The 19348-nt window shown below is 45.8% G+C and overlaps 1 protein-coding gene across 2 annotated transcripts in view; it reads right to left on the bottom strand.

Moving 5' to 3' along the window:
• The window catches only part of ZNF185 (zinc finger protein 185 with LIM domain), a 169155-nt gene that overhangs the window by 54963 nt on the left and 94844 nt on the right, over window positions 1–19348 (bottom strand). For both annotated transcript variants that reach the window (XM_075132340.1, XM_075132339.1), the window contains 11 exons: window positions 17296–17334; window positions 16337–16408; window positions 15170–15250; window positions 14439–14519; window positions 9470–9553; window positions 8217–8255; window positions 7269–7331; window positions 3623–3700; window positions 2905–2985; window positions 902–985; window positions 167–247 (listed from right to left, as the gene is read on the bottom strand). In XM_075132340.1, the coding sequence (XP_074988441.1) occupies window positions 167–247; window positions 902–985; window positions 2905–2985; window positions 3623–3700; window positions 7269–7331; window positions 8217–8255; window positions 9470–9553; window positions 14439–14519; window positions 15170–15250; window positions 16337–16408; window positions 17296–17334 (783 nt within the window). The remainder of the gene's footprint in view (window positions 1–166; window positions 248–901; window positions 986–2904; window positions 2986–3622; window positions 3701–7268; window positions 7332–8216; window positions 8256–9469; window positions 9554–14438; window positions 14520–15169; window positions 15251–16336; window positions 16409–17295; window positions 17335–19348) is intronic.

Here is a 19348-nt window from a genome sequence, read left to right as displayed (position 1 = left end):
GGGAGACTATCTCACACACTGAATGATTGCACAGGTAGGAGTGGCCATGTCAGATAACTCCCACCATGGCCAGTGCTCTAGGATCATGCATTCGCTGCAATAATGAGACACAGGGATATATTCATGGACCTTGACTAAGGGAACATCAACACCGTCTGAACTCTACCTTTTCTCTGGAGAGGAGGTGGCTCTCAATTTTATTTCACTCTGAGGCATTGGCTTGGGCGCATTTATAACTCTTTCTTCACTGATTAAATATAGAAAGAAAGTTGCAATTAACCAGACATGCTACCACAAATTCATTTGGTACATCCAAGCCCTCTACAGTTATTGAAGTCCCATATAGCAAAGGAAGACAGAATTTAAAAGGAAAGGCCAAATAAATAGGTCTGAAGCCTGTTCTGATCCAACCAAACATAGCAAACAAACTCTGAGCAGTGAACATGAGAGGGAAGAGAGCTCCACTAACATGGGACATAGTAAGCAAATGAGTTTCTTCCACCCATGGAAGTCTGAACCTGAGGAAAGGACAGAAGGATCTCTGAAATAGACAAACAGTATAACCTAGGCCAGAGGAGGTCTGTATAAAAGAAATGGGTAGCAAGCCTTCTCAGCTGGACTGGTGGGTATAACTGAGATTAGGGGCAGAGGAGATCTGAATATGGGAAGGATATCAGCCCCCATCTACTCTTGGGTAGAACAAACTAAGTGCCTCACTGCTTGCTCATTGGGCAGAACAGAGTCTTTCTCAATACTGAGAGGAACCACCCCTTCTTCAGTGGAGCTAGTGAAGCCAATAGCATAGCAAGTGGCACCACCTGCCACGCAAAGTACATATGAGTTGGGAGCACCCGCTCGCATGCAGGCTTATTTCATGTAACAAACTCCGCAGCAACTCTACCTTTTGCCCGTAGCCAGAGTGGGTTTGGTTGTTGTTGCTTCAGCTGGAGAAGTCTCAACAGGCTTCTCCTCATCCACTTTGTCACTGATAATCACAATAAACAATAATTAATAAAACACAAGATAAAGTGTGAATGTCCCCCTACTTTCCAAGACACCCTGCGCTGCACTGAACACTCCATCCCCGATAGAAATGTGTGCACATGGAGTGAAGGTCTGCTCCCTGCAGCAGTGCAAGGAACACTTCAGAAATACTGAATAAACTGTTCTTCTGGATCGGATCACTTCCCCTCTTCCCACAGGAATCAAAATGGAGCTCAAGTGTTCCTGATGTTCATTGCAAGTGGTCTCGACACTTCACAGTGATTATGTGAGTTTAGAGTGTGTGCATGACGTTACCTGGGAAGCTCTTTGTCTGGCTTTTTAGCTACTTTTGTGCCCGGGCTCTGGTGCAGCATTCGAGGGAGCCACAGTGCTTCAAACTCAAATTGTGATTGGCAGGTGCACAGCTTGCTGGGGGCAGTTGGGAGCCCACTAAGAAAAGTAAGGAATGGACAGAGGAGTTCCTTGGGGACTGGGACACATGGCAGACTCTGTTGGGGCAGGGAAGGACCAGTGGAAAACATGATAAGGCACAACTCAGGCAGCAGGTGATGTGCTCGGAGACTGGCCTGTGACCGTGACTCTCAGATTGTCTGCAATCACTGACCAATACTCTTCTGAATGAAAAGAAGGCTTATGCTCTCTGTCAAGCAGCACAGCCAGTCCTTCGTGACTTATTACCTCTTCCCATGCTGTGACCTGATTTCAGACCAGGACTTGCCATTTGCGGTCTGTCTGTCTTCACCATTTTGGCAGGCAAAATGCAATAAAAATTAGCTAGGGCTGGGGCTGGGGGACAGAGGAGAAATGCTACTGCCAGGGAGGTGAGGAAATGTGGTGGGTTGTAATATATACAGTGCAGAGACTGGGTTAAAATGAAATATTGCTTAGCTCAGGAAATAAGGCTCTACATTTTACTCTGCTGATACCCTAGCTGTCAGAAAGTGGGTGCTGTTCAGAGGTGCTGAACAGCCAGTCCCCACAGACTTGTGATTCAGAACCTCTGAAAATCAGGTAACCGGAAGCTGGATGCTGGCAGCTATCTTCCCTTTCTGAGACTGACACCAAACAGGGCAAATTTCAATCTAAATGTTAACTCTGTCATAAAATAGAAGAAGCCTCCTCAGCTTTATTTGTAGCACTGAAGCATCAGTGCTATGGTGGGGACTGTTCAATGACTGCACTGCATCCATTAGTCAGTGTTGGGATGCAGCTGCAAAAAGGGCTAATATCACTCTGGGGTGTATTCACAAGAGTGTTGTATGTAAGACATTGGCGGTAACTGTCCCCCTCTACTCAGCACTGGGTGAGGCCTCAGGTGGAGTACTGGGTCCAGTTTTGGATGAAACACTTTAAGAAAGGTGTGGACAAATGTTGAGAGTCCAGAGACAGCAACAAAACAGATAAAATGTTTAGAAAACCTGATCTATAGGGAAAGGTTAAAACAACTCAGCATGTTTAGTATTGAGATAAGGGCTGTTATAAAGAGGACTGTGATCAGTTTTCTCCATGACCACTGAAGGTAGGACAAGAAGTAATGGGTTTAATCTGCAGCAAGGGAGATATAGGTTAGATATTAGGAAAAACTTTCTAACTCTCAGGGCTCATAGGCTTCTAAGGGAGGTTGTGGAATCCCCATCATTGGAGGTTTTTAAGAACAGATTGGACCCAACAGGGATAGTCTAGGTTTACTTGGTCCTGCCTCACAGCAGGGGACTGGGCTAGATGACTTCTCAGGGTCCCTTCCAGCCCTACATTTCTATGATTCTAGGAAAACAATCACATGGCCCAGATACAAGTAAGCATCACCAAGAAGAAACAGCCCCAGTGGTGGTTTGTCTCAGCAACCATATATTATGGCCACCCAGGAGGTTTGAGAAACTTAGAACTCATGCACTGCACCTGATTTCAGTGTAACTGGAGATCTGTGATGTGCTTTCACTCCAGGATCTGGTGGCTTGGCTCTTACTGTCTGTGTCAAAGCTGCGAAGACAGCAAAGAAAAATGTGCTCAATGAGCAAACTAGCTCACGACTAAGCTGGTCAAAATTTGTTATCAAAAAGGGTTTTTTCCCCATCAAAAAAACAGGCCCCCCCCAACATTTTTAACTGTTGTGGGCAAAATGTTCCATTATTTGCAGAAAAAACTGTGTTTAATTGAGAACATTTTTTAAAAAATATCATTTACCAAAGCGCTTGTTTTTCAATTACATTGAAAACGGTCAATAACAATTTCGATAACATTTTTGATAAAAACATCGGGAATGTAAAAAAATGGTGACCATTTTTGAAAAAAATGAAAACGGTTCCATTCCAAACACTTTGCAACAAAGACAAATACAAATTTTTTCATTAAACTCCTTTTGGGCTTTTGACCAGTTTGACTCTGAATTCTTGCAGCTGAATTTTTTTGCAGCTGTGTATTCCAGAAGACAGCAGATTACCATATTTAATGCTCCCTCCCTTAATATGGTGAAAGTGCCTCCTGCACAGAGGGACTGTGCTTGGCAAGACTGCTTCACTTTACCTTTCAAATAAGTTCAAGGGGCAACACACACCAGGGTAGGGTAAAGGGACAGACAGGTTTCCCATGTGAGCACCATCAGTACCACTCCTCTTACCTTGTGGTGGAAACAGCAGTCATTGGCTTTGGCTTACTCCAGGAAGACCCAGTTGGTCTCTTTCTCACCCCATTGATACTGGCAATAAAAGAATAATAATGCAATATCTATTTAAGGTACTTATCTGACCATCATGACCAGAGTATCTGAGCATCTGCCAGTCTACTGTAGTTATCTTCACAACCCCCTGGGAGGCAGGGCAGCCCTATTAGCACCACTGTACAGATAGGGAACTGAGGAGGCCAAGTGACCTGTCTAAACTCACACAGGAAGTCTGTGGTAGAGCAGGGCTTTGAACCCAGGTCTTGTGGACCCTTCCTGATGGCACCATCACCAGGCTCACCAATGACAGTTTAATAGCCATTTCAAGGCCTCAAGACTGCAATGCAACGCTCATGGGCAGACATCTGCACCCATGCAGGGCTCACTGAAGTTACTGACATCAATGGGGCTCTGTGCAAGGATTCCCTCACACTTGTGACTGTGAACTTTTTAACACAGGGTCTGTCTAGCACCTAGCACAATGGGGACTTCGTGGTCGAGGCCTCAGAGTGCCAATAACTGGCAGGAGCACGTCGAACAGCTGCATAGTATATGCATGCATACAGTCTACTGTGCCCTGTGTGCGTGTATTCCCTTCCCTACCCAAAAATGACTTTGTACATAGGCCAAATTTTTGAAGAGGTGCTGCCCCCTGTTGGAGAACATGTGGGGAAAAGCCAACCTATTCACAAACAACATACAGCATTTGTCTGATAATAAACCCTTTACTCCTTAACTGGCAGTACAGCGCCTTCCAGTGTGCAAGAGCTAGTAGTGCCCTCCTTAAGTCTCCCACCCCAATGTAGGAAGAGCTTGTGATGCTGCTACTGAAACAAGGTGTATTGGAAGGCTTCATTAATTAATGTTGGTAACATGCTTTGAGATCCTTATTATAATTGTATAAATGTAAATATCATTATAACCACTACCAATGAAGGCAAATTTCCATTCGTACATATTGTGTAAGGAGGAGTGCACGTAAGTGATGAACAGACCACATTCCCCTATAGGACAAATAGTGTTACCCATAGGACATGACAATCCCACACATCTCTAAGTTCAAAAAAAGAAAAGGAGTACTTGTGGCACCTTAGAGACTAACCAATTTATTTGAGCATGAGCTTTCGTGAGCTACAGCTCACTTCATCGGATGCATATGTATGCTGTAGCTCACGAAAGCTTATGCTCAAATAAATTGGTTAGTCTCTAAGGTGCCACAAGTACTCCTTTTCTTTTTGCGAATACAGACTAACACGGCTGTTACTCTGAAACATCTCTAAGTTCACTTTCACATCACTGCCCCCAATTTTTTGTTTACCCCACATTATATTGGGACTGATATGGTACAGTAATAGGTCTCAGAATAAGAGCCAAGTTAGAGAGATAAAGATGTAAATGTCACCATGTTGTGATGTTGCATCAATACACCTGAGTCTTGATGCTGTGACTAGGGATGGTCAAAAAAAATTCTGCCTAAATGTTTTACTAATTGAAAATGGCTTTTTACATTAAACAGTCTTTTTCATGAAAAATGTCTGTGAAATGTCACTGAAATGTTTGGGGTTTTCACTGAAAAATGAAAACCAAAAAATGTTTAGATGAAAATCCAATACATTTAAAATAAAAAAATATAATTTTCCTTGGGAAAAAAAATTGGGATGGGGAGAAGAGGGAGAGAAACATTTCCCAAAGAAACTCCAGCTATGGTCCTGGAGCTTATTGTCATGAGAATACATCACAGTTTTGTGATGCAACTACTTCATCCCAGAAGACAAAGTCCTCTAGCCAAAGAGGCTCTGGCTACTGGATTCTCTGCTGTGTGTGGCCACTAGTCTTAAGAACAGCAGAAATACCAATAATACTGTTATCTGGCACCAACCCCGCTGTTCAAGTGGAAGGTGACAGCTGAATTCTAATCTGGAAGAAGCCATGGGGAAATCACCAGGATTTTTCCCTCTGAGGACAGGTGTGTCTCCCCTTCCACAACTCTTTCACTCTTCCCACCTCCTCTGAAGCCCAGCAGCACAGCCAACACTTTTCCAGTCAACACAGATTGCAGGGGGCTGTCACTGCACCTCCTTTAAATTGGATGGAGCTGGTCATGGGCCTCAGGTACCAAGATAAGAGTGCAGTGGCCCATTTACTATGATAATGATCCTTTCTATACAATGGTGGGCTTTCAGTGGGACGTCCAGTTTGCTGGATGCTTGAAGTTAGAGTATGCAGTGTTGTTGTAGCCGTGTTGGCCCAAGAATACTAGAGACACAAAGTGGGGGAAATAATATCTTTACTGGACCAAGTTCTGTTGGTGAGATAGACAAGCTTTTGAGCTTACACAGTGCTCTTCTTCAGAAAGTAGGGTGACATTTACCACTGCAGTAACAATCAATTGAAAACTAATACATGGCTCTAGTCCTGGAGGTCAGACCGAAATTATGCTACCATTGTCAAGGTAGATTAATTTAATTTAAAATCCAACAAGACGGGACAGTTGGCTTAGTGGACTGGAAATAATTAGCTAAGTAGCTGAATCAGTTCATCCAGCCAAGGCTCCTAATTTAGGAAAATCGTTACCATCTGATGGCTGTTCAATGGATAGGTGAGCCCGTCAGAACTAGCACTGGCTTCTTAGCTTGTTCTGTCTCTCTAGGAATTTACACCATGCTTATCATTGTGGCATATGAGCTCCTCATTGAAATGACATCAAGACTAAATGGGCAATAGAGGTTGAACTCCCCTCACCTTTAAGGCAAGAGAGAAGCAGTGGTGTTTTGGAGGAAGCTTGCATTGCTCCTCCCCCACACTATAGTTGGTCACACAGGCCATCAGTCTCCAGGCCTATCAGCATGGCTCCTTCACTCCCTTTGGCCCCATTCCCACCCCTGCCCTTCTGTCCCCTAGAATTAGTTGACCTGTTTTTTTTGGCCCCTCCCCTCTTCAGCAGGGATGGCCAAGGATGTAACAGAATTTAAGGCCAGAAGGGCCCACAAGATCATCTAGTCTAACCTCCCATAGAACACAGGCCACCAGCACCACCCAGCACCCACACACTAAACCCAAAATGAGACCAAAGTACAGGAGACCACAGGAGACTAGACTATTATGTGCCACAGGCAGAGAATAGAAGGGACTGAGGTGCATCAGAGCCCAAAACCCTGCATTGGCAGAGAAATGATGAAGTGAGAGATACCCAGATAATCCTGGCAAATGGCCTGCACCCCTGCAGAGCACAGGAAGGCAAAACCCACCCAAGGTCACTGCCGATCTGATCTGGGGGAGAATTCCTTCCCAACTCCACATATGGTGGCCAGTTAGACCCTGACCATGTGAGCCAGTCAACCACCTGAGAGAGAGAATGCTCAGGGCCACCTCAGAACTCTGGCCTACCCTGCCTAGTGTCCCATCTCCAGCCCTAGCCATCCTTGCCCTGCTTCTTGTGGGAGGGGACCCTCCATCATCAACTGTGGTCAGAAAGACTGTCACCTTTCACCAGCAACTATCTTCAGTGTCACGCAGGAAGACAAGCTGGAAAATGGACCTCATCCTAAACACACACAGAGCAATCCAGAGGCAGGGACATTATCTTTTGCCACCAAGACCAAACCTTGATGAAGCCGGAAGGGTCTGATTCTTCATGTGCAGTCCTCCTTCCTCCTCAATCTCAACGCTTTCAGGATGAAAAATAAAAACACAAACATCACGTCATTACACACACGTGCACACACACTTGTTCAAACATTTTATTTCATCTCCCCTCATGCTGTAGAATTTTTCTCTGTTCGTCTTAGGGTCAAACTTTGTTTCTGTCCCTGGAGTCCACAGCTGGACTTAACAATGAATATGTTGTTAACTGGCTGAGTGAAGCAAGCCCTTACCCTCACCTCGATAGCCTTTCTCTGTGTGGGACTGACTGCTCAGGAAGTTAAAAGCCCAGTGGTGGCCCTGATTGCAGGGGCCAATCTCTTCTGGAGGAGGAAGGGAAGTGGATCCCCATGATCTCCCAACCACAATTCCACGATTCCTGACAATCCACGGTTGTCATCTTCCAGTTCAGTGTCTAGGGCTATGTCTACACTGCACACCTTGCAACGGCGTGGCTCTGCCACTGCAGCCGCACCGTTGTGAGGTGTGCTGTACAGCCACTTTGTCTCCTGGCAACAAAATAAAGCCATCTCCAATGAGGGGTGGCAGCTTCAGCGCTGAGAGCAGCTTCTGCTAACCAAGTCCTGTCCACTCCTGTGCTTTTCGTCGTTAAAACTTTTGTTGTTCAGGGGGGTGTTTTTTCACACCCCTGAGTGAAAAAAGTTTTATGACAAAAGGGCCATTGTAGATATAGCCTAAGTTGCCATGTTCATCCCACTAGGAGCTTTCCAGTGTCAGTATAAGTCAGCCCAAACAGATGGGTCCAGCCTATCTAGGCATTTTCCCAGCCTACAATTTCACACCAGATGGAAACTCCAAACCCTAGCCCTTAATAGAATCCACTACACTGAGATGGTATCATAGAATGGGAGCTCTACTGTAATTTTGGGGCACAGAGCCAATGACTCACCTCTTGGCAATGAAGGGTGGTACTTCTTGTGTTGGGCTTCTGTAAAGGAGATACAAGGGCAAAGATTGCATGAAGCCAGTGAGCAAACCTGGCATAGGAGCAGTTCTCATGGGAGGCGCTGAGACAAATTCGACAGAGAACTGAAGGGTGATGCTATTTTGCATATAGGGCCATGTAATGCTGTTTGCACAGATCTAGCAGTGAGTGGGTATACAAAACCAATGTAACTTACACACCTAGGGGGCGAAAGCAGGAAAAGCATCTGATAAGAAGGTGTAAAATAAAGTCACCCCCTCATATTTTACACCTTCCTTTTAGTAGTTTTTTTCTTGTTACACACAAAATCCTTCTGCCTTCTTGCCACATATACGGCATTATTTTTGCACACCAGCTGAATTCCAAATCAGTGCAAGGTACACTATCTTATTACCCTTGTGTAAATTACACCACTTTATGTCACTGCTGTGGCACATTCCCTCCTTGCTTCTCCCATTCCCTCACAGGCATTGCCAGCCTCTCTGCCGCCTCATTGTGCCACCCCAAGTTAGACCAAGAGGGGAAAAGATGCCCTTTAAGCTGCAAAAATTGCAGTCACTTCTCCTGGGAGATCAATCTTATTTTGACCAGTGGAACTGACCTTTACAACCCCCAGTGAAGAGTTGGATAGAGGAGCTTCTTACACCAGCAATATCTCTGCATACTTACACTTCTCCTGTTACTGGAGCTGCAGCTGAGATGTGGGGGGCCTCATAACATATGGTAAAAGACAGTCCCTGCCCCAAGGAGCTTATCTAAACTGGATGCAAATCCTGCTTGGAATCCAATTTCTTTGTGGAAGATTCTTTGGCCCATACTAATGTTTGCAAGCCCCTTCTGCCCCTGTCCCCTCTCTCCTTGGTGCAATAAAGCTGGGATGGAGAAAATAGGTGTTTGGGATGTTCTGAGCAGCCAGGCCTGAAAATATGCATCTTAGTTGTGGGTTCTAGAGAGTTAGGAATCATTTTTTCAAAGATTTCAGGCTGTTTTTCTTTCCTTCTGCTCCTTTCCCTCTCGGATGGGAAACACTTCAAAAGTCCTTCAATGGATATGCCCAGTTCTGCAGTTCCTTGGACTTTTCTCAGTTAGGACTTGATTCAAAGCCAATAGATGCCAATGGAAAGACTCATATTGCCTTCAATGGATCAGGCTCATAAGTCCCTGTGAAACATCTGCTAATAGTTTCAATTTCTGTTTACCCCTCCCATGAGACTCACCCATTGCTTTTCTTGGCAGCAGAGAGGACGTAAGAGCGCTCCCTGCTGGCTGTGCGCCTCAGTACACTGTTGGCTGCCTCTGTCCTGGAAGAGAAGGAAGAGATACTCCTGGGGGAATTCTACGCCACTGCACAGACAAAGAATTTATGTCCCCTGCAGATTTCTTTGTTTCCCCGCAGAAAAATGACTGTCTGATAGGGAAGCAAAGGGAAGCCACAAAAGCAGTCATGCGACCCTCCCCAGCAGTATGTTTCGGGTGCCCAGGGCAGCCAACAGAGAGGTAAATCACTGTGGGGTATGGGCAGGAATGGGTAAGATATGGCTGGTGGCTCCTTCCCTGTGCCAGGCTCAGCTGCTAGTCTCGGCTGGGCTGGGGAGAACAGAACTTCCTCTGCCCTGCATGGCATCCAGGGCCATGTCAGACTGTACCCCAGATTTCTCACCCCGGCTGTAGGAAGCTCTGCAAACTCCCCCCTACCCCCACTCTCAGCTGTTCCTGCACCCATCATTCCTCAGTTGCAGGGGTGGAGATCACTGTGCAGGGAGCTGATCCCCCATCCATCCAACCCCCATGCATTCTGACCCCCTCATACCCAAACCCTCCCACTGAGCCTCACCCACGCTGCACCCAGAACCCCCCCAAAGAGTCCCGCTCCCCCCTGTACCTGGACCACGCTGATGAGCCACCCACACCCAGATCCCCAACCTACCAAGCTCCAACCGGCTGCACCTGGATCCCAACCCTACAAAGCCCCACTCCCCCAGCATCTGGCTCCCTGCACTGAGCCTCCCACATCCAGACCCCCCCACCTGAGCTCTATCCCCTGCACACTCAGATCCCACTGCTGAGCTCTAACCACCTTCACCTGGATCCTCCCACAGAGTCCCATTACCATTGCATCCAGAACCCCCCAGCAAGCCCCTGTGCATCCAGATCCCTGCCCGCACTCAGATCCCCCACTGAGCCGCTTGCACCCAGATTGCCCCACACAGAACCCTCTCAACCCACACCTGAATTCCCCCCACACTAAGCTCCTCCACACTTGGATCCTGCCTGCCCATACCTGATGCACCTGGCACGGAGGGGCAGGGCTCTGTGGTGTTTCTGGGGCAGGTCCAGTCTTTGCACTGTGTCAGGTTTGGGTGCAGCCTTATCGCTAAGTCCATGTCCTGGGAGTGGGAGGGGGAGATGTACAGTCATCTCCCACCTCTGTACAGCCAGTGCCCTGTGCTGGAGCCTCCACATTTATTTGACAAATTAAATTTGCAAAATTTTGCAGAATTTTAAAATATTGGGCACAGAATTTTTATTTTTTTTGGCACAGAATGCCCCCAGGAGTAAAGAAAGCACGTTCCAATGATGAAGCTGGGAGGCAGAAGACTGAGACAGTAGGGGGCTAGAGGTGAATGAGTCACTGAAGACTTTTATCAGACTCCACTGGAAAGAGCATAAATCAAGCAAGAGCCAAGGGTAGTAACAATGGCCTATCTGTCCATTTATTCTGTACCCATCACTGTGGTGGCCAGGTATCAATTCCCGCCTTCATACTATTTATACTGTACCAGGCATGTACGTAGCTCTGGGCAATGGGTGAAATGTGCCAAGCAAACAATAGAGTCCCTAGCTCAAGGAGATTACTGTCCAAAGGCAATGAAAGGTTGCAATATGGTACATAATAAAATAGGGCAAATACAGAGTGTGGGGCCTGGGATTGCTGAATGGACCAGGTGTGTCTATACAGATTCATTTGAAGATTTTGGTACCACTAAATGTGGATAGGGTGATGCCAACCTCAGTTTTTTGCCCACAGTGGAATCAAAGAATCATAGAGCTGGAAGGGACCTCAAGAGGTCATCTAGTCCAGTCCCCTGCACTCATGGCAGGACTAAGTATTATCTAGACCATCCCTGAAAGGTGTTTGTCCAACCTGCTCTTTAAAATCCTCAATGATGAAGATTCCACAACCTCCCTAGGCAATTTATTCCAGTGCTTAACCACTCTGACAGTTAGGAAGTTTTTCCTAATGTCCAACCTAAATTTCCATTGCTGCAATTGAATCCCTTTGCTTCTTATCCTATCCTCAAAGGTTAGGAAGAAAAAATTTTCTCCCTCCTCCTTGTAACAACCTTTTATGCACTTGAAAACTGTTATCATGTCCCCTCTCACTCTTCTCTTTTCCAGACTAAACAAACCCAATTTTTTCAATCTTCTCTCAGAGGTCATGTTTTCTAGACCTTTAATCAGTTTTGTTACTCTTCTCTGGACTTTCTCCAATTTGTCCACATCTTTCCTGAAATGTGGCACCCAGAACTAAACACAATACTACAGTTGAGGACTAATCAGCACAGAGTAGAGCAGAAGAATTACTTTTTTGTGTCTTGCTTACAACACTCCTGCTAATACATCCCAGAATGATGTTCGCTTTTTTTTTGCAGCAGTGTTACACTGTTGACTCATATTTAGTTTGTGGTCAACTATGACCCCAAGATCCCTTTCCGTAGTACTCCTTCCTAGCCAGTAATTTCCCATTTTGTATGTGTGCAACTGATTGTTCCTTCCTAAGTGGAGTACTCTGCATTTGTCCTTATTGAATTTCATCCTATTTACTTCAGACCATTTCTCCAGTTTGTCCAGATCATTTTGAATTATAGTCCTGTCCTCCAAAGCACTTGCAATCTCTCCCATCCTGGTATAATCCACAAACATTTTATAAGTGTACTCTCTATGACATTATTTAAATCATTGATGAAGATATTGAACAGAACTGGCCAGAGAACTGATCCCTGCAGGACCCCACTCATTATGCCCTTCCAGCATGACTGTGAACCACTGATAACTACTCTCTGGGAATGGTTTTCCAACCAGTTATGCACCCACCTTATAATAGCTCCATCTAGGTTCCATTTCCATAATTTGTTTATGAGAAAGTCATGTGAGATAGTATCAAAAACTTTACTAAAGTCAAGATACGTCTACCGCTTCCCCCCATCCACAAGGCTTGTTACCCTTTGAAAGAAAGCTATCAGGTTGATATGACAAAATTTGTTCTTCACTAATCCATGCTGTTACTTACCACCTTATTATTTTCTAGATGTTTGCAAATTGATTGCTTAATTATTTGCTTTATTAACGTTCTGGGCACAGAAGTTAAGCTGACTGGTCAGTAATTCCTTGGTTTGTCTTTATTTCCCTTTTTATAGATGGGCACTGTATTTGCCCCTTTCCAGTCTTCTGGAATGTCTTCCATCTTCCATAACTTTTCAAAGATAATCGCGAATGGCTCAGATATCTCCTCAGTCAGCTCCTGGAGTAGTCTAGGATGCATTTCATCAGGTTCTCGTGATTTGAAGACATCTAAGTAATTTTTAACTTGTTCTTTCCTATTTTAGCCTCTGATCCTACCTCATTTTCACTGACATTCACTATGTTAGATGTCCAATCACCACCAACCTTCTTGGTGAAAACCGAAACAAAGAAATCATTAAGCACCTCTGCCATATCCACATTTTCTGTTATTGTTTGTCCCCCTCATTGAGTAACAGGCCTACCCTGTCCTTGGTCTTCTTCTTTCTTCTAATGTAGAATGTTTCTTGTTACCATATATGTCTCTAGCTAGTTTGATCTTGTTTTATGCCTTGGCCTTTCTAATTTTGTCCCTACCTACTTGTGTTATTTGTTTATATTCATCCTGTGAAATTTGACCGAGTTTCCACTTTTTGTAGGACTCTTTTTTAAGTTTAAGATCATTGAAGATCTTCTGGTTAAACCAGGTGGTCTCTTGCCATACTTCCTATCTTTCCTATGCAGTTTGCTTTTGTGCCCTTAATAATGTCTCTGAAAAACTGCCAACTGTCTTCAATTGTTTTCCCCTTAGACTTGCTTCCTATGGGATCTTACCTACCAACTCCTGAATTTGCTAAAGTCCACCTTCTTGAAATTCATTGTCTTTATTTTGCTGTTCTCCTTCCTACCATTCCTTATAATCATGAACTCTACCATTTCATGGTTCCTTTCACCCAAGCTGCCTTCCACTTTCAAATTCTCAACCAGTTTCTCCCTATTTGTCAAAATCAGATTTAGAATAGCCTCTCCCCTAGTAGCTTCCTCCACCTTCTGAAATAAAAAAATGTCTCCAATACATTCCAAGAACTTGTTGGATAATCTGTGTTAGTTGATGCCTGAATAGTTGAAGTCCCCCATTACCACCAAGTCCTGTGCTTTGGAAGATTTTGTTAGTTGTTTAAAAAAAGCCTCATCCATCTCTTCTTGGTTAGGTGGTCTGTAGTAGACCCATACCATGACATCACAATTGTTTTTTACCCCTTTTATCCTTACACAGAGATTTTCAACAAGTCTGTCAAAATATATGTTTCCATTCCAAAAGACCCGTGCCAGAAAAGGGTAGTTCTGAAAATATTATTTCAAGTGTCAGGAACTCTGATTGGCTGCTTCTGAGGCAGTGTTCCAGGAAGTCCTGCCTTACAGAGGAAGTGATGTGAAAGCTAGAGCTGGGCCTGAGCTATGGAAGTTCAGATCTGGATTTAGATCCAAATGCAAAAGTGTCCAGACTTAGAATTCTGGAGCTCGGGTCTGGCTACAGAAAACAGCTTGCTCACTTTACTCCCAGGATATTTCTAAGTCTTTACACCATTTTTTCCATCCAGTCACATAAACTGTATGTTGCTGATGGGTTCCCCTCCACCTCTCACTCTCTAGGAAATTAATTGGGCCGTGCTGTCATTTTGAATCACGTCAGGCTTTTAATTATATTTTGTTAGGAGCCCAGAGGCCTGGGGGCATTGATGCTCTCTCTATAGAAATGCATTATTATTCTGACTGGCTCAGCTAAAGTTTTCATAAACCTGACCCGCATGATGCTGGTAGATAAGATGAAAAGATACTTTCTGTTGTGTCCTTTGAATCCCCACAACCCCTGCATGGAAAGATATTGACTGCAGCAGTTTGTACCTCTTCTTATGTTCATCTGGGGAAAAAGCTGGTTTCTCTTCATCTGAGTCCACTGATATTTGCCTGACATTGAATGGAGCCCTGAATCCAAGAGAAGGGGAGAGCTATGTTAATGGCTTTGTTTTCGTACCTAGTCATAAAAGCATTTAAAGCAATGGGCGCTGAATAACAGACTTTGGAGCAGCCTTAGCCAGGTGAGCACAGATGATGAGATGACTTAGGTGTAGACGTCAGTGCAGCACCTAAAGGAGGGCACTGGAATCCTCACCCTCATTTATGGGAGAGGCACTTTTATTTTCCATGCACCATGGTGAAAACATATCCCTGTCCAGGTTTTCTGATTTACAGGGCTTAAGCAGATGATAATGCTGAATGCTCAGCCAGAACCTGCTTTGATCAGAAAAGTCAGGAGGTGGCCTGGCAGCAGGCCCAGACACGAGATTTCTGTATTTCTTGCTTTCAGACAGGCCACAGATACAGCAAAGCAAGCACCCCTTGTGGTAGTTTGGAGGCTTCTGGCTCCTGTCCCAACTGGATTTACTAAGGACAAAATTCACCCCATGCAGAGGGAAGCTCCACGCAGTAACTTCTTTTAAAATGAAGGGCAATGGAATGCTCAGCAAGCAGAGAGATCAGCCTGGCTGAGCAGGTGGCTCCATCACGCAGGCGATTGCACCAGGCGAGGCCCTGCAGTTCGATAAGCAGTGCACTGCTCCTCTCAGTACACTCACAGTTTCTTATAATCCTCAGTTGTCATCTTGTATCCGGAGGAGAAGCGGGGGAGGCTGGAACTCTTAGCCTGAGCTGCAGCACTGCAGATAACACACAGTCACTTCCATTAATGTGGCACTTGTGACCTCTTGCCCTCACGCCAGCCTCCCTCCCATGCAGATTCAAGAATGTTTCACAAGAGAAGGGTAAAAAGGATGACCTAATGGATCATGCTGATTACTTTAGCCAAAGTATGGCCAGCACATTGTCCTTGTGAGCTGTCCTGGGCTGAGATATGAGGGCCCAGTAGTTTCCCAAGGGCTCCTGAAAACTGTCATTACTGGGTTTGGAATCCCCCTCCATCACACAACCCTATCTTGTTACAAGGAGAGAGAGACACACATCTTGTAAAACTGCTCTCTCTAGCATCATCCACTGGACCTTAAAGGGGGAAATGCATGGGTGTGCCAAGGTGGCAAAGAAGCCGTAAATCATCCTGCCACGGGGAAGACTCAGGATTGGCTATGCTAGCTTGCAACTCTCCACCCCACAAGTACTCCTGATGCCAGGGCCGTGTAATGCTAGTGGCAAGCTGGGGGTGACCACTCCAGGTTTCAAAAATAAACAACAACATCATCATTGTTATAAAATGTTTTTGTTATTTTTGTGATTAGGTTTGTTACAATGATTATTGAATGAAACCAGCATGGACATTTTCTCAAGGTTCCTACCCACTCCAAAAAGCTCTAATCAGCACATGATTTCTGGGCCAAGCTATCCCAAGATAAAAAATGAGGGCACACCCAGAACACTCCCACTTCCGGCTGCCTTCTCAGACAACTTCCGGCTGCCTTCTCAGAAGTCAATGGGGGGCCAAGCTGAACCTTTCCACTATGCACCACAACTGGTTCAGTTTAAAGATGGCATGAAGCCACAGAATTGGAATCCGAGTTTGGAGTTTTGAATGTGCTCCAAGTGCAGCGGGTTGGGTCCAAGTCTCTCTCTAGTTTGTTAGAAGCTTCATCATCTCTGGATTCTGGATTGTGGTTGGAGTGGCTTTGCCAGAGTTTAATGGAGATCTGTGGGACTCTACAGGCACTGTATGAAATCAAAGACTGGGCACCAGTGTATGCAGAATATTCCAAAACCCCAAGTAGGTCTTGTATGAAGAATAGGATCAGACAAACCTTTTCTGCGTGCCATTGGAATAGAAGGTGCTCTCGGGCGACGTCTTTTCAATAGTCCTGGTGAACACACCCCTATAGGAAGAGGAGTACTGTAGTTAGGTTCAGGGCTATCTTAGAACAAAGATTACAGAAAGGCTGAGGGAGACATCGAGAAAGGCCCTAGAGGAGAGAACCATGCTAAAGTGGGCACCAAATCTCTTTCCATCAAATCTATTAAGCTGCAGATTTTCCTCATAGATTGCAGGGCTCTCATCACCTCCAGTACATTATGACTGTATAATCTCTGTCCATCACAATGGCATCTGTGTAGCCTGATGGGGACGCACTGCCCAGCCTCACATTCCATGGAAGCATGATGACTTTGTGACCCTTGAGTGTGTACCAGGATCCATCCAGCACCCAAAGGGTAATGGAATTGTGAGAGGACGCGAATACACCTAGCGTTTTGGCTAATGCAAGGGCCTATGTCTCATGTTGGGGGCAAGATGTTGGGTCAGAAAGAGATTCAACCATTCCATGGTTGTAGTCAACACTTAATCAGCTCCCACATGGACTCGGGAGTGTGGCAATACAGGATACATGATCCTCTGGCAGACCACAGAGGACCAAGTCCATTGCTGGTCAACATCTAGTGCTGCAATGGATGGTGAATCCCACAGTGCTCTGGGTTTCTAGTACACTCCTGTTTACAAGGGACTGGGGAGAGACTTTCTGACACCCCCACCAAGTGACTACCTTACTCCTCAGGCTATGAGATCTGATTTCCCATCACTGCCAGTGCTCTGCTTGTTAAGCACCCAAACATGTCTACCCACAGGGGGTTCCACAGTCAGACACCACCATAACAGTGAAACCCAGGTGATATTGATATTTCACCCATTTTATCCTCTACTGTCTTAGCCTCTGTCACCTGCAGCCCCAGTGTTTCTAACTCCAGGGATGGGGCTCTTCATACCAACCTGATGAGGTAACCGGAGGTGGGCTTGGAACCTGGCAACCTACACAGTGAATAGAAATCAAAAACTCACAAGAAAGAAACAGGAGCAGCAATATCCATAGGGTACAAGGCTGTCAGTGCAGCAGGGCTTCTGGTGCTGTTCAAAGCCACAATAGTGGAAATCCAGAGCCCCGTGATGCTATTTCACATCCCCATCCAAAGTTTATGTAGCCACTATTGTTTACAAATAGCTCCAAAGGAATTTTTTTTACGCTATTTCAGGATGTGCTGTAAGGGGCTCTATCAGGAAACTGACTAATTCTTTAAAAAATTATGCTGACAGTCTATTTAATTCATGAAACAAAGATAAATCCACAGATGGAATATACGTGGATGGATAATGGATCAAACAAACATTGTCTCTCTTATAGAACAACATACATTATTACATTAACTTATTCAAATGTCCATCTGCAGAAGGGGCCTGCTGTTCAGCCAGCGAAGGCGTTTGGGGAAACACTCCCTTAGGGGAATAGGAAGGAAACATTGTCAGATAGGGTTAGAACCTGCAAATTGTGACATGCTAAAAGGACTGACATAAAAACCTGTGAAATATTGAATCAGAAATGTCTTTTTGACAGTGAAAGTAGGACAGGGACTGCAGGAGAAGCAGCATAAGAATGGCCACACTGGATTTTCAAAAGTGACTAGTCATTTGAGATGTTTCAATGTTTGGGTGCTCAACCTGAGATACCTTAAAGGTTCTGATTTGTAGTGGCTGGGGCCCCGGTCCTCAAAGGTGCTTAGGCTCTTTCAGTGTGAGTTAGAAGCCTAAATACCTTTGAGGATCTGGGCTTTGGTGAAAGTCTGGCCCCTTTTAACATATCTCAAGTTGGGCACCCAGAATCACTAGATGCTCTTGGAAATCTTGGCCTATTAATTATTTGTATTGCAGAAACATGTCAGAACCCCAGTCACTGACCAGGACGCCCATACTGGGCGCTGTACAAACAGAACAAAAAGACAGTGGTCCTTGTTACCACTGGGTTTCTGAGCACCTTGCTCTCCCCCTTACCTCCGCTACAGCAGACTCCACTCCTCCCCTTTCACTGAGAGGTGAACATGCCCCCAAAGGCATCACATTGCCAATGTCACAGGGGTGTGCGTGGGGGGGCGGGAAGCAGGGGCACAGGCCCTCCAATCAATGAGGGCAAAGAACTCCTCTGGGGCCAGGGTGGGAAGACCAAGTTCCTCTGGCCCTGAGTCCACAGAGGGAGATCCAGATCCTACAGCTGCCAGTTGAGAGTGAACTCCACCAGCCATGGGGGGCAGGCATGGAGAGCAAGCTCCACCGGCCCTGGTGGGGAGAACCAGCTCCTCCGGCTGTGGGGGTGGGATGGGACACAGAAAATACCTATCCAAAAGCGGCCACATTTTTATTTCAGTGCACTCCCCTGCAATGTCACAAGTGTTGCTGTTATTATCTATAGTGCCTCAATGTGCATGCTGCTTTACAGGAAGGCCACAAGCAAAGGCCCTCCATGGAGAATCCTGCCAGCTAATGAGAGGAGGAATGCAACAAGAACAGACAAGAGGCCATGGAGGAGAAGGGGGAAGTGGCAGCAAACCACTCACAGGAGAGTTATTAATGAAAAATTCAGATCGGCAAGGACTGTCACTTTTCAGCAATGGGACTGCAGCCAGCAGGGGGCTCAAACATTCGGCTAACCAGTGCCCCATATTTTTATTTTCTTAGGATCCAAACAGCTGGACCCTTATGCCCAGGCACCACACTGGCACAGGGATCCCCCTGAATCCATAAGCTTGCAGAATCAGGGCCATCCAAAGCAGCGTGCCAGCACACAAATCCACCTGCACCTGTGAGCTTGCAGGCTTGGGGCCAGAGGTGGATTAAGGTTTCCTGGGGCCCTGGGCCAGAGCAAGTGCCCCTGCTCCCCCGCCCCTTCTGCCTGCAGTCCCATCCCTACTGCCCCTTCTGCCTGCCCATGGCCACACCCCATTCTGCCCCTTTCCCCCACAGCCCCACCCCTGTTCCACCCACGGCAGTGAACAAT

Source organism: Caretta caretta, chromosome 9 (genome assembly GCF_965140235.1).
Source record: "Caretta caretta isolate rCarCar2 chromosome 9, rCarCar1.hap1, whole genome shotgun sequence".
Classification (NCBI taxonomy): Eukaryota; Metazoa; Chordata; order Testudines; family Cheloniidae; genus Caretta; species Caretta caretta.
Note: the sequence above shows the minus strand (reverse complement) of the source record. Positions and strands in the feature narration are given on the sequence as shown.